This window comes from Drosophila sechellia, chromosome 3R (assembly GCF_004382195.2).
Source record: "Drosophila sechellia strain sech25 chromosome 3R, ASM438219v1, whole genome shotgun sequence".
Taxonomy (NCBI): Eukaryota; Metazoa; Arthropoda; class Insecta; order Diptera; family Drosophilidae; genus Drosophila; species Drosophila sechellia.
In genome coordinates, this window is record NC_045952.1 from 26,310,769 (window position 1) to 26,326,681 (window position 15,913).

General features: G+C 44.0%; 1 protein-coding gene across 3 annotated transcripts in view; it reads right to left on the reverse strand.

Annotated features, from left to right (window-relative positions):
* LOC6618712 (lachesin) overlaps positions 1-15,913 on the reverse strand; it is a 126,050-nt gene that overhangs the window by 61,531 nt on the left and 48,606 nt on the right. For all 3 annotated transcript variants that reach the window (XM_032723047.1, XM_002042935.2, XM_032723048.1), the window contains exon 3: positions 5,115-5,696. In XM_032723047.1, the coding sequence (XP_032578938.1) occupies positions 5,115-5,358 (244 nt within the window). In that variant the 5' untranslated portion in view covers positions 5,359-5,696. The remainder of the gene's footprint in view (positions 1-5,114; positions 5,697-15,913) is intronic.

Here is a 15,913-nt window from a genome sequence, read left to right on the forward strand (position 1 = left end):
CCGCAATGCCTCCTCATTGTTGCCAATCCCGGTGATAACTATCAAGAAGATGATGATGATGATAATGATGATGCTCCTCATTGTGATGCTGAGGCAGCACAGTTCCACCTGGACTAAGCTATGCTTTTGTCTGTTGTGGCTGTTTTCATATTTTATTTGCGGCCCAGGAAGACAAAAAACACAGGGGCACACAATGCCATCAGCCAGGTGCAAGTCCATGTCCAGCTGGACAAGTCCATGTCAATTTGCTTGAAGTGCTCCGCTCGAGAGCTGACAAAGCCAATGCCAAACGCGTTGCAAATTAAAATTGCCCAGCCGTTCTGCCATAATGAAATGGCTTTCTGGTTAAAGCCAAAGCACAAAATGAAAGGGCCCAGTGCCAGCCAGAGATTTTAATGAAGTTCGTAGCTCTCTGCTCTCAGCCAGGAGTTGCCCAGCCAGACGGAGAGTCACTTTATTTTATTAGAAACCTGTTTGCCAAGCATTTGCACACAAATTAAATATGGTGCGCTGCTGCAGCAAAGTGGTTTCCGCTGCTTCCAATTCAATCAGACCAGTTAGCAGCTCAAAGCCAACTTAGCAGACACATTAATCGGGCCCAAACACAATTTCTTCATTTGCCCGAGAACTTTTTAATATCACCTCTACGAAGATTATTATCCTGCAAATGCGGTTGCTAACCTCTCGCTCACAACCGATAGTCCTGTTTGCTCAACAAGTTCATTTCCCCTCGGTGGCAAGGACACTCGGGAGTACTGCCACACATGCACTCGATGGGCAATAAGCGGCACATTGCCCCATGCTCTGTGTTTAAGTGCGATTCCATCTCTGGCCTTAAATACTGCAATAAACCGGAATCGCTTTCACTGGGTCCGGGAAACTCGGCTGTGACTAATGTCAGATCCTGGCATTCATGGCAATAAAATTTCACTCCTTACAACATGTCAACCCCTCAAACTCTCACCCGGCGATCCACTTCGTAGATTTGTGCGGCTTGGGTTTATGTTTATGATTTAATTGTCAATAAAATAATCATTTGCAAGCATTTTGCCACTGCAACCGCAGTACGTGCCAAACAGAGTTGAGGCAAATTTTTACCAATAAACGAATGTGGCAAAAGGGAAAAGGGCATATCGAAGCCACATACAGCTAAATGGTACACTAAAAATAAATAAAAACTCCTTTAAGTAGAGTATAATATCTTTAAAAATATCTGAAGAATTAAAATACAACTTATATCCATTTCACTCTGACAAGCTGCTCAACAATGCCCTCAATTTTATCCAAGAACAAGCCTTCTTGAAAACTGGCACATCCTTTATTATATCTTCACCAATTTGCGAAGAAAAGCAGGTCCTGTAAGTATTTCTTTGTGTGTAGCACACACACACACACACAGGGACCAAATAACAGACTAAAACTGTAGGGAGCCACAGGAACTGAGAGCCCTGGCTGGCACTTAAGTTATTGACGAGATAAAGTTGAGGATTTTGTGTGCATTTTTGTGAAGTGGCAGTCGAAGCCCATAATGACGGAGCAAGTGGAGGAATATGGAGATGGGAAGCTGGGAATCAGTTGGATATGGAGCTGGGAAGCTGGGCTGCTGGGTTGCTGGAGCTGGCTGAGATGATGGCGTTGACGTTGATATTGTCGACAGTTTTGATGCCTCTGCCGGCAGACTCACGTAGAGAGATGAAGCAATATGTGCCCGGGCTAAAGGCTTTGAGTGCCTCGTCCTGGCTCGCCACATACGTACATATGTATGTGTGGTTGTGTGTGCGTGTTGGCAGGTCTAGTCTGTTTGCTCAAATGCTGCTCCTTTGCTCATGACACCAGAAGCAGGACAACAGCCAAATCAAACAAGCCAAAAAAAGGAAGGCGAAGGAAACCAATAAAAAGCCAAGCGAAACGGAGGCGGAAAAGAAAACATTGTGGCCAAACGGCAATGTCAACGTCCCCCAGCACACACAGAAAAATGAGAAGGATGTTATTAATCTCCAAGCATTAATGTAATTAACTAATTTGAATGTACTTCTAAAGTACATTTGGGAAATTAAAATAAAAAATTCCTATCAATTCTTTATGCTTATATGGGTTAAGTTCCTGAATTCGGCGATTCTTAATATGTGATTTGTTTATTTTTAGAAATTCAAAGAAAAACTTCCCCTTCACCACAAATCATAAATTCCGTCAAAATGATGTAAAAAGCTTTTACGCAATAAAATATTGGCTTCTTAACGTGATTGATTATTTTCCGTGTACATGCAGGCATCGCCTCATCGATTTTCACTTGAGTCTTAAACGCGACGAGGAAATTCTCCGGAGTCGCACAAACAAATGCGCGTATATTTTGCTTAGCGCGCAATTCAAGTGCAAATACTTGACACCGCCGCACCTAAACTGGAGGAAAAGTGGGAAAAGTGCGGGCGGTGAATGGGTGGAAAAAAAGGTGGCCAGGAACTGATGAACGAACAACCGAAAGCCACCAAACCCACTAGGTCTTGTAATGCCATCAACGCGTGGGCCTCAAGAGCCTCTCGATGCGCCCTCGTCGTCGTCCTGGTCCCCGTCACACGTCAATATCCTTTTTGTGGTTTTCCCTTGTTTTGCTTTTCCCCCGCCCCAAGTCCGGAAAGGCAAAAAACATTGGCAACTTTTCCGCCTCATCTGCCGCCGGCATTCCACCTATTACCGTTTGTTTGAGCCAAGTTTTGCACTGCCTGATGTCTGATTTATTTCCATTTGGCTTGTGGTCCATGCAGTTAATAAATTTCACTTACCCACACACATGCACACTCACATACGACATATACATATGTGCAAAGTATTATCTAACTGGGGAAACTGGGTGGAAAACAACTTTTCCGAAATGCGAGTATCCAAAGTTTTGGGGCCAAAGTTTGCCGCTGCGGCAACTTACCTATGTCAAATTGATTAGTTGAGTCCGACAGCTGAATCCAAATCTGTTCCGTTTCGTTCCGGTTTCCCCCGAGGCGATTGGAGTATGCAGATAATTTGATTGTGTGATTTATGTCACAATGTATATATTCAACATTAATGAAGATGAAGGAGATTTGCGGTTGGCAAATGCAAACTCAATCTGCCGAGCATTTTGCACTTCATTAATTGTGGAAAAATGTTGAATAGAAACCGAAAAACAAGGCGACTTTCATGCTTTTCGACTCGCTGACAACCGCAAATGCAAATATTTGAGAGCGGAACTGCGATGTCTGTTGACTGCGGACTGCAGACTGCTGACTACAAGCCAAAACTAATTGTTACTGACACTCGCAGTTTGCCAAAGCGCCAGACAAACGTCCTGCAGCAATTGAAAAAACACCAGGATATCGGGGAGTCCTGAAATTCTGGGCGGGAAGCTTGCGCTCGCCGGCAAAGTAAAGTTATTTGCGGTTCATTATTCACTTTTGGATTTTATTTCCTTGTGGTGCCGGGACGAGCACGATCGGAGACAGTGATGGACAGCAGATTGAAGTCCGGTCGAGACACGTTGCCCTTCTGCCGAACCATCAAACCCGAACCCTTTCAAAAGCTGCATGCAAAATGACCTGACAATGAACCGCTGCTGCCCAGCCAACTGCATCGAGGATTCAGGGATTCGAACCAGGAGGACGAGACGACGACGGCGACGTTTAAATTGGTAAATTTTGCTTGGCTGCATTCGAAGCAGGAATCGAGGAGCATTTTTGCTCTTTGCTTATTCATCTAGCAAGTTGAAAAATAAATTAATAATGCGTTCTTGCCACTGACGGCAGCTGCAACCGCACCAGAAGGAAAATTCGGGGGAATGTCCGTGCACTGAGACACTGTCAGGGACTTCGAAAATTCGTGCTGAGCTTTTTTCCTCTCGCGCTCTATATATCTAAATATCTATACATATATATATGTGCACTCTATATTTGACTCGTCTTTCGATTCCCCCATTCGTCTCGGAGTCCATGACCACGTTCATCTAGATCTCCTTCCTGTTTTTTGCTCTGCTCCTGCGGACACCCCTGGTCCTAAAATTTAATTGCATCTTTTTCAACAATTCTAGCACGAAATGAAAATTCATGCAAACGTTGGCAGATAAAAACGGAATCCCGAAACCCTCCGTCCCTGCGCAAAAGGACGAAAGGGACGAAGCGAATGGCCAGAGGAATTTAAGCTTTCAGTTTAGTTCAGTCAAGATATGAATACTAATAGCCACTGGAATGTTTGAGTAGCCAAAGGACATTGCACCGCCGCATCCCTAGATTCTCTGTCAAGGAACTCGGCCAGCTCCCAAGACGCTGAAGGTTTCTCCGCCTCCTGCTCACTGCTGCATGCTGCCTGCTGGCTGCTGGCTGCTTCCTGCTCCCAGGATCACAGGCTCCTTTGGCTGGCAATGTCATTACTCTTATTTGATTCCGTGGACATTCGCATAAATGCCAGATTGAGTTTATGCACAGGCAAAAGTTGAGTCCTTGAAATGCACCCACTGGCGGGCAAATTTAAATGCAAAAAGTCCTGCAACTCGACTCGAGACTGGTCCTGAGACAAAAACGTGGCGAAGAAAAGCAATTAGCGAAATTAATTGCTCAAGTTTCGCTTTGAAATATTCATCAGTGAGATTAATTCGCCGGCCGACAAAGCTCCGTCATCGAGCATTGCCCTTCCTCTAACGTATTCCTTTGCTCCCCCGCAATTTGCGGCTTTGTCAATTGAATGGCTTTGCGGCCGGGCTAGCTGATTGACTTGGCCCCCTTGCACCCGATTGAATTTGCAATTGCCAAGGGCCCGGCCCGCCAACTTGGGATCAGTGGTGCCAATTACGGACCGCCGAAAATTTCAAAGCCAAGAATTAAGGATGCTAATGACACAGCTACGTAAAAAGCACTCATACAGACATACGGACGGTCAGAAGAATGAATGTGGCTAGATCTTTTCGACTAGTTAGGCTGATCAACAATATGAACGTTGTAGGATCATCACGCTAAAGACTATTTTCCAGTTTTATAAAAATAATTTTAAAATAATTTCTAATTTAGATTGTATGCACTTTTAGCTTTAAAATAGCCAAGTAGTCAGTTCCAGCTGCATTGAATGAAGTGATAGCATTCGTGTTCTCAACTTACCGCTCTCAAAGTGCAGGGACACCACTGCGATGGCCAGGAGCAGGATGTGGGGCAGGCTCCTTACCCGGCGATCGCGGATATGTCCCGGCTTGCTAATTGTCCTCGCTTCTGCGGCCATTTTGCCGGTCTTGCTGTTCTGCTTGCTGTTGCTGTGGCACTCGAATTTGTAAGCAATTCCGCTGCTGCTGCTGCTGTTGCTGCTACTGCTGCTGCTACTTCTGGTCGGCGACTTAGTCAGGTGCATTGAATTAATTATTTCATTGCTGCACACGAATTTGCAGGCCGCAGATTGTGTTGCGAGCAATGGTAGCTCCTTGCTGTTGTCCTGCGATTTCTTCTGTTACCACTCCACAGCAGAAATTGCACAAGCAAGCACTTGCCTTTGTCGACGTCTTCGACTGCAGCACTTACGGAATTTTAATTATTCAAAATAGGTTTTTAGCACAGCAGGCGGCGGCAGGATACGACGCTAGCAGGATACTGGGATACTGCTACAGGTTCGGTTCGTGGTTGCGGGGCTGCACTGCTTTAATTGCTTGTTTTGCTGCAATGCATTTTCCTGGGGCGTTTGTAAATTTATAGCTGCAAAATACAAGGAAAACGATATGCGTTAGTTTTCTGCATGACCACAGAGGAGAGTCCTTCGTGTGTGCGTGTGAGTGTGTCGTGGTCTATGTATGTGGGCATCTATATGTCTGGTGTCCTGTGTAATGCAGCTAAGCCGCCGTGCCCAAATACATAATTCCTATGCAAATAAGCGTGGCCCAACACTAAAATTTATGTGCGCACAGCGTTTTGCATATCTGCACACAGAATAGAGGCGACCAAGAGTGAGATACCCTAGTACACTCGAAATAAAACCGGTGTCTTATCGATATATTATTTTTTTAAACCTCAAAAATGGCATTGGTTTTGTAATCCACTTAGCAGTTTTCAGGGCTCCCAAAAGACACCAAATGCATTAGACTCTAAAACTATTTGTTAGATACTTTTTACACCCCATCAGTTATTAGTACTTTGATTTGAGCCTAAACAAGTTACAAATCAATTTTTGATGTGCAAAAAAATAAATACGTTTTTTTTTCAGTGCACATACGTACATTCGTATATATTCCGGTCTTCAGTGACGTTTTTTCCACAGGCGAATAAAACTCAAGCAGAGCGTAAAAAAATATAAACGACGGCAGGCAGGCCGGCAGGCAAAAAACAAAATGCCAACGCAGGACAAGCTGCCAAATTAACAGAAATTTGGATCCAAGCCCGAACTTTTAGTCTCCGCAGGATAGTGCACAGGAGCAGCACTCTGGCCCCTTAACTCCTGCTCAGCTCTCCACTGGCAGTGACAGCAAGCCAACTGAAATAATCCCGAAAAATATTGTGTGCGCATTTTGGATTTGTTGTCTTTGATTTGGCGCGGTTTTTCCAACATATCCAGCCAGCGTTTTATTTGCCGTTTTTGCTACTTTTTTTTTGCATTTCCATTACAATCTCTCTACTTAACATGTTTTGGCAGTTGCGCAGGCTGGAACCCGCAGAATGGAGTACAATGAGGCCGAATGAATGCCGGCGATGCCAATATGGGGCTCATAAACAATTCTATTAAAATAAATGTAGCATATTTTTAAGGAACCGGAGTCGTCGGCGACGCAAAGTGAAAGCAAAAGCAACTTAAATGCTTTATAAATCGACTGGAAGTTTTTTTCCTTTCGTCCTAAGACTTTGCCCCGATATAGGTAGCAAAAAACAAGCGAAGCAACAATTTTTGTGAAAGCCATCGCAAAAAATATTGATAAAGAAGGCCCAGAAGAAAGATGATTGATTTTATGTGTTTGGACTAGGCCGAAAACCAAAAAAAAAGAGACAAAAAATAAAGGAGCAGCCGGGGAAAATGATGATGACGAGCAGACGAGCCATGAGTGACCGCTTGGCCAAGAGGCTTGGACAGGAAATACGCAAAAATACACAAGGATATTACGTACCCAAAGCAATACGAATATACGGCTTTTATGTGCAGGACACAAGGATGCGAGTTCAAGTATCCTGGCCCAAAAAAGCCTCGAAATGAAAATCGAAAAACCAGGCCACAAAAGCAACAACCGGAACCACACGCAAAAGAGTTAAGAGTCGGGTGCGTATGAGAAAATTTGTGTATTTGCCATAAAATAATTTATCAATTGGAAAATTTCTAGGCAGTCTGTGAAGGGGGGTGGGGGGAGACAAAAGTCCTGAATGGGGTAAGGAGACCCAAAGGGCGGAACTCGAGAATGTAAGGGAAAAGTGCCCAAGTATTTTGCTATCGCCACCCTTCATCTCGTCCTTCGTACATGCATACTTTTCTCTATGTGTGTGTGTGTGTGTTTGAGGGTAAAATTATGACAGGAGGAAATAAAAAAGCATAAATTTATTACCGAGCCGAGGACGATGACTACTAAAACTTGGCCACAGGCCCGTGGGGAGCACTCGCTGGAAAGTAAAGATCATAAATAATCGAAAGGGCGACAATATTGGCGCAGGACAATGACAATGAGGGGGCACTGTGACGTTTTGTGGAGCATATAAATAACCTTCGATGCGTTGCGGTACGATTCGATTCGAATCGACTTGAATTAAAGAGGTTGAAAAGTGGCAGGCGGGGGTGCAGACAGACGGGGAAGCGAATCCAGAATAATTGCACAACAATTTGCCGTAACAAGGATATCAAATTTGCACAAGTTGAAACCGAAGCGCAGACCGCGACAGCGAAACAAAATAAAAAGGATAACGAGCACAATAAAAGAAATGAAATCGTAGCCCCCGAAACAGTTGCTAATTGGACAAAGCAACCGAAAAATGAAAGCCGAGCAACAAGAGGATATACGCGCCAAGGATTCCCGACCGTCGTGTGTGACCCAAAAGCCAAATCCCATAGTCCCCCTCCTCCTCTCAGCGCTATTCAAATGCACAAAAAGAGGAAACGAACCAAAAAAAATAACTGAAATGAAATAAAAGAGATTGGCTTAGTTAGGTCTAATTTCTCGGGCAGACAAAGTGCTTAAAAAATAATTACACGCCGGCAATCAGGAAGTTGCGCTGGCCCAGGAAACCGGAAACGACGGACACGCGACGTCATCCGTCCGTCCGTCTGTCCGTCCGTTAGTCTGTCCGCCCGTCCGTTTGTGTAACCTTCTGGCGGTGCTGGTCCACATTTGGTGGTGCAGGACTCGTTAGCAATTGACCGCTTGCTGGCACGTCAAATTCAATTTAGTTGCTGGGCCCCCGAATACGCCATGCCGCAAATTCGCCAACTTACAAGTAATTAGGCAGCTCAACTGCAGCTGACCACGCCCACCCGCCCACAAGGCGACCAAAGGCTATCCGCACACACACACACACGAAAGCACACACACAGCGACAACAAGGACACTCAGGACACGCGTCGTCAGCTGCTTTGCGTGGCTGCTTGATTGTCATCGCCACAGTGGAATGTGGATGCAACTGTATGTGTGTAAATACAGAGAGAAAAATTCTTTTAAAATTCAATTCATATACATTCTGGTCTGCCTCAATAATAGAACACAGTTTCTTTAACAAATTTTCTTTGTATGTAATGTTCTAAGATCAATTACTGATTTTTCGAGCTGTGTAATTATATTTGTAGATGCCGCTGCAATTTCAGTTGTCGTTGGCTAATTGCACATTGTTCAGAGATGGTTGCTGGCAACTAGAAAGCGTTAGCTTTCTTTGCCGCACTCCGTTGCCTTTTTACGTGTTTGACATGCACTTCAGCCGGGGTAATTACCAATTTGCGGCGCCAATTTGGCTACCCATATCCGCCAACGCCGACTCAGGCCAGCAAAATTTAATTAGTTTGCCATCCAAATGCTGTAACACAGTATCCGCCATCTCTGTCGTTCGGTAGTCAGCGCAAATGACACTTTTGCAACAATGACAAGGAGCTGAAAAAAGGAGTAAAGGACATTCGATGGCCGCAGGCGTCGCGCAATTATGAGCAATCGCAGCGATCCCTTTGACCCTTTGTAATCTCTTTAATGGCAGGACATTGACGGTGGCCACAGGATGGAAGGGAAAAAGTAAAGGCAACAGCAGTAACATCAGCTCAAATAAACGCGTTTCGGGCCGAGTTTAATTTACTTCAAGTGGCCGTCAATTAATTTAATTTAAGCCTTTCGCGCAAAGCATGATTACACTTTGACACTTTGACAACGCAAAGCTGGTGACCCAGAGATGAATTCAGTAGCAGATATCTATAGCAACAGCACAACAGTAGCGAAACGGGCCCAAAGGGTTAGCCTGCTCGATAAGCGCATCCTGCCACGATGCCAGGATGGCAGGACATTCCAGCATTCGCATTTATCTCCCGACCAGCTCAAGTCAAACTTTAATTAAACCAACATCGTTCCAACGCATAAATGTCGATGCACTTGCTCTGCGAATTATGCACAGTTTTTCGACAATCGCATAGAGTATGAACTAGATACTTGAACACATACAAGGACATACACTGAGGCAATTAAATAGCAGGTGTACTTATCAGCTTAAAACTGCTTATACAGGACATTATAAAAATTGTTATATGTTTTTTAAAAGAAATTTAGGGCTATATTTGTTTTTGAAATAACTATTTACTTAATATTCAACCCATCAATTTCCCACATAGAATTAGACAATTTGATTTTCCCTCTGTGCAGAAGGACGAAGAGCAGCTGCTGCAGCTGTATTCGATTTCAAGGACACTCGATGGGGCAGCTGCTCTATCCCCATGCTCATCCCCATCCTCATCGGTGTCCGGATGCCGGCTGCTTGTAGCCGGAAGAGCTCTTCACAGTTTATAGCTCCAAGTGGCCGTTGGCAAGTGCAAGTGGAAATTCTTGAGCGCACTCGGCTCTTCAACTGATTACGGTTTGTTTTCCATGCAAGCAACACTCTGGATCGCATCGAGGACTGCCCCTGGCAAGGATAACGGCCAGGATATAAACGTATGTGTGTGTGTGGAAGCGATGATGTGTACGTGAGGAGATAATGCGCTAAAATGATTAAGTTGACACACTGGCAAACAATCGAAACAGGCTTTTTAATTGGCCCCCGGAAATCGGAAATCCCGCGGAAGGTTAATGAAAATTTGATTAAACATCTAATTGATTAGCGGTCTAGCGTGAGAGGGCATTGATTTTTATTTGGCGAGAGGATGGTATTTTTAATTTGATTAAACTCAAGACGCTGCAAATATTTAACGCTAATTAAACTCGACAACCAACAGAAGCCATTCAATGGACATGCCAAGGACTAATTAAGATTTTGTCAATTACTTATGGCGAGTGCCACGCCCAGTGAAAGAAGCAGGAAGGGCGAAGGAAAAGTAAGGTCCTGACGCAGCAAACTGCACGCTTCACTGTATCCTGTATCCTGTGTGCTTGTGTGTCTGTGTGTGTGTGCCTATGTACGGGTGTATGTGAGAGTAAGTGTGGTTGTATGCAATCATTAAAATTAATTTATTGGTTTCATTAACTCGACTGCCGAGTCTTTAGCAGCTTGGAGCACATTAGGCGCTTCTATGTCCGCCGATATCCCCCGCCGTTAGCTGAAAGCAAAGCTGCAGCATTTCCCTTCCTTCCTGTTCCTGTCCCAGGTCCATGGTCCTTGGTCCCTCCACTGGTCGTCCTTTCGAAGCCAAATGACACTCTGACGACATTTTGTTTCATTTTGTGCGGCAGCCAAGCCAAAATCCGTTGAAAGCATAAGCCAGAACACAGAGGCAGCGGGATTGAGCTGAGGAAACGGCTAGCTCATTTCTCCTTTACCCCCAAAGTCTTCACGCTTGGCTGACCAACAATGAAAATATAATGTCGTCGGGCCATCTAGCGCACCAATCCCACCCCAATCGCCCCGCACCAAACCCGTGTTCCGGCCCTTATTGTCGGGGCAAAAAAGAATGGCGCTAAATGAAAATGAACTAGAAATAATCATCATTAGGCACGGAGGCCACCTTTATGAACTTTGGCAACAAGTACGTACTTATGCTTTAAATTCAACCCACCTCGAAAGTTGCCACCGCCAACTAACTTGGACAATCCTCTCTCTCTCACTCTCGGGGAGAAGCGAAACGGAATCCAAGGTATTGAGTTTCATGCCTAAATTGAATTATTTCTCCCGAGCCAAACAAAGGAAAACTTTGCCTGCGATATGAGTGTTGTGCAAATAGTTTATCCCCACTTCTGGGAATGATGAGTCACACATAGTTATTGCACTGGCAAAATATTAAGCTAAAGGATCTTTGATTTTAATACTTAATACTTTATGTAATATATTGAACAAAGAAGGTAATGAATACATAAGCGTATTGAGTAACAAGGAAAACTGTTCTTTGTTTGGCAGTACATCAGATTAATGCACTGTAGAGCATGCACTCCTTGGACTTCTCATGACCCTTTTCCCTCAGTGCACATATACCGGGAGCTGTCAGGTCTGTCTATATCTAAGCAGCTCAACGCCAACACCACCCAGTTGCAGTGGTAGTTGTGCCCCTTATAAAGTGCACCCGCTTGATGCATTGCACTTTGGCGTGTTGCTGACGCCGCGGGCGAGCTGCGAATGCCGCAGTGCATTTGGCAAATAAGAAAAATTGCATAAATTTCATTAAACTCGAAATGTCAAGCAACTGTCGGGTGTGCAACACCTCCCCCCGCCGCAGTAGCAATCGCAGTCGCAGCCCAGCCCTTTAACCCCTCGCTGGGCGGCGGAGGTGTGTTTTGGCCCCGGCGCTATATCAACGATGTGGCTGTCTGGGCGACGGCCTGGCAATATTAAAAATTGTGCACCAAAATCCCCAAAGTAATTTATTAAGATGCCTCATGATGTTTCTACGTTCTACGTTCTGTGTTTTATGTTTTTTCATATTGTTTTTTTCTTTTTATTATTTACGCGCCGCTGACTTCACGCCATTAAAAAACACGGCGCAACCTACATAGCGAAACCATTTTATATGCAAAAGTTCATTGGATTCGAGCTTTGTGCTGGCCTGAAAGGACTCACAGAAACTCCAAGAATGTTGGGGACAAGGAGCAGGAGCAGGAGCTGGACCAGAAGCCCGAGATGAAGCCGTAGATATGAAGGCAATCCAAGTGGCCAACTAATGCATCTACAGAGCTGCTCCCGGCTGGATCGCATCCATCGTTAGTCGGATGACATTTATATGAGCTTCTGGCCGGGTCTTAGCCGTTTTTGGCTTTGATTGCAATTCGCAGTTTTTGTGGCCAAGGAATTGTCATAAATTACTTTGCATTGCCGTTTGTTCTGTGTGAGTGTGCGTGCGTGAGTGTGTGTGTGTATTTGAAAATCGTAAATCAAAAGGGGGTGAGAGAACAAGAAGGAGAAAGCGTAAAAGTGGAAGTAGAAGGAGAAGGAGTCTTTGCCACACTGCGTATGTGTGATATTTCATAGGCGTGTCATGAATTCTAATTACCTTCTGGCCATAGAAAGCAATTGCCATTTCTACGCTCGATTCATAAATTTCATTTTTAAATTGCTTTTCAAACTTTTTACACGCCGCACACGCATTTTACTATCACCTATATGCGGCAGTTAAAATATTAAATTCCACTGCGCCAGCAAAAAGCGCATAAAATAAACAGAATTATTTAAAAAAATAGTAGATAATGTGAATAATTAAATTTCAACAAATGCATAACTACATGATAGCATGCAAATTTAATACGAATTACAATAATAATAATCATCATAGTTCCTTTTTTCCTCCATTGAATATTTAAATGTTTCCTTTGTTGCGCTGCGCACTTTGTTTTCCCGCTCCTTCCAACCAATTCCCAATTTTCCATTCATTCAACTGGCCATTCAGTGCCAGCGATTCATTTTAGTGTTTCCATGTTAACGTCATAATCTGCGTTATGCAGTTTAGCGTATCAATTACCGCATAGCAGCAAAAACTGGCATGTGAATAAAATATATTGCATCGCTGTGCGTCGCTCATCAGCGAATGATATTTACTACAGATAGTGGCCAGCAAATAGTGAATAAATGCACTCCAACCGAGAGTCTCGACTTTATTCCGCCATTTCAGCTCATTTAATAGTACTCATTTTCGAATACCTATTTCGTTATTCGCTTGTTAAGCTCGAGATCTGTGCAGCTGATTCATTTATTCCATTTTTTTTGAGTATGTTTCCCGTAATTGTAATACAACATATAATACGTCCGCGTCATAATACCCCAACTTGCATTCCCTACGAGCCGTGGAAATTAAAAACAAAATGTTTCCTGCCCATCTAGCAAATAAATTTACAATTTTTCGCAAATAAAAACAGCATATTCCTTGGCCGTATGAATAAAGAATGTAAATCTGCCAAATCAAAAATTGATTTGAATGGGCATGCGGTAAGTACAGTTGAATGGGGCAATGAATGGCGAGGTGAATGGTGAATAATTGAAAGTGGGCAATGGTCAATGGTACCACGTTGATGACATGAAAAATTCATTAAACGCGTCAGGCCACAAAAAGGGGCAACCACAATGGGTGCGGTCCTTCGTCCTAGATTGCAATTGAAAATGGCCAAAACGAGCCATTCATTGATGGCAGCACTGCGGCGGTGGGGAAAACGGCATTAGAAATCTCAAATTTCACGAAAATTCCATTTCAAACTGGGTACAAGGAGTGCGCAAGCTGATGGCTCAAATTGGCAAAATGCGGTTGTTGCCGCAAATGGCTCAAATATTTGGCTCATTTTCTGCATTCGTCCAGCTGCGGCATTGGTTTAGTTAATAAATTAGTAAAATGTTCCCGGTGACAATGTTGTTGGTCGAGCGGTTGTCAAACGGCTGGCCTGTGATAATAGAATTTTTACAGCATTTTCCACGCATTTGGGCGATCATGAGCGACAGCTGCAATAATAATAATAATAATAATAATAGGAGCAGCAGAAACAGCAAAGGCAACACCAGCCTCACCATGCAACATCATCATCAGGGGCAACTAAAAATATGTTAGACAAGCGCCAACATTAGCAAAGTGTTTGTAAAATATGCCAACAACTCGATTTTTCTGGTTGCTGTAAGCTCGACACTCAGCCTTTTCCCCATCCATCCATCCACCACCCACCCACATTTCCATTCTAGCATTCAAAATATTTGCGAAAAGCCTAAAACATACATATATGCGGATGCGGATACATGGGCATGTGGATATACACACACACATGCACACACGCCATTGTTGAGGTCGCCGTTTGCCGGCCGTCGCTTTTGACGTTGCAATAAATTTCCACGTTTATTTATTATTGCGCCGCACGTCACTGATAATTAAAAATAAATCAATTTTTAATGGCTCTGGCTGGCGAACTAAACCGAGGCCCATAGCTCGGCTCTTTCGGATGAGTGGACTCTGGTTATGAGGTTGTGCTGCACAAAAACCAATTAGCACACGTTTAGGATAAAAAAAATGTAATAAGGTGCCCGCCAGTCAAATGAATATACGTGGGCATAGAATGCTGAACACGTAGGCAAAAACACACTCGCTTTTAAGCAAATCAGTTTATGATGCAGAAACAATACTTCATCAGGCGGCGCCTTTCACTTAGCCCAGTCGTATGTACACACATGGCCCAAATGGCCTACAATAAAGCTCAGATCGAGAAGAGCGTGGAAAAAATACACCAAACAGATGGAAAACGTTGATGCGTCACGTTGTTGCAATCATTAGGAATAGGCGCAGAGTGTGTTTGGAATCAGCAAACGTGGCTCATATATGCCGCTCAAATGGTTAACAATTGTCCTGGCCAATTGCCATGGCCTATTGAATGGCTGGGGGAGTTGGTTGGTTTAATCAACTGGGAAAGATACAGTCAAAACATGATTGGAGTTAGCCTTTAATTATGCAGTCAACTCTTTGCGGTTTATTTGAATGTCAGCCGTTTTATGGCCGTCGCATCAGCAGCAGTAGCGCCCTCTGGCGGCCGTAAATCTAATAACATAAGCCCCGCTTTTCCCGCTCCCAACTTTATACGCAATATGTGGAAAAGTCAGAGACCTTGTTATTTATATGCACGCATAAATATCAGGGCCAGCGTCTGACCACAGTTGACTTGGAAACCGCAGAAAATGGCATAAAAGTCAACATGTTGAACAGAGCCTGAAAAAATATAGCCCCAGATATTATGCTATATGCGTGCGTGCGTGTGTGTGTGTGCGAGAGACTTTTCATATCTGGCCAGGCTATAAAGTATAAATTACAGCAAATGTGTAACGCACCGCAAGGCAACAGTCCGCACGCACAACTAACTAACAACTATTAAGCCTGTGTGTTCCACTGTCTTTCTGGCGGTGACTCCTGGCTCTGACTCTGACTTCATCTCCGGGTGAAATACGGCCATAAGACATCGGGTGTAATCAACATGCGTGGCACTGTGTGCGTTTTACACATGCGCCATGCCATTTTTCCGGTGATTAAGTGTTGATAAGTCTATAAATTAACTGGAACACACGCGTATGCCGACAACGCAAGTCAGACGACAGACAATGGACAGGGAAATCGCAGGACTCTCCGCCACGGACTTGTAGTGCACTAGTCGGTATGTGGCAATGTGTACCCCACACATGTATGTATATGATGAAAGCACATAGACACATATATTAATCATGCGGCAAAAACATTTACATCTGTATGCCCGATTGCGGGTAAAAGTGTTTGCCTACTTAATGATACGGCCCTGGGGAAAAAGTGTGGAAAGCAAAACAAATTAGAAATTCAAGCTGAGCAGCGCATTGCAGGTGATTACAGTATCAGGAATTCA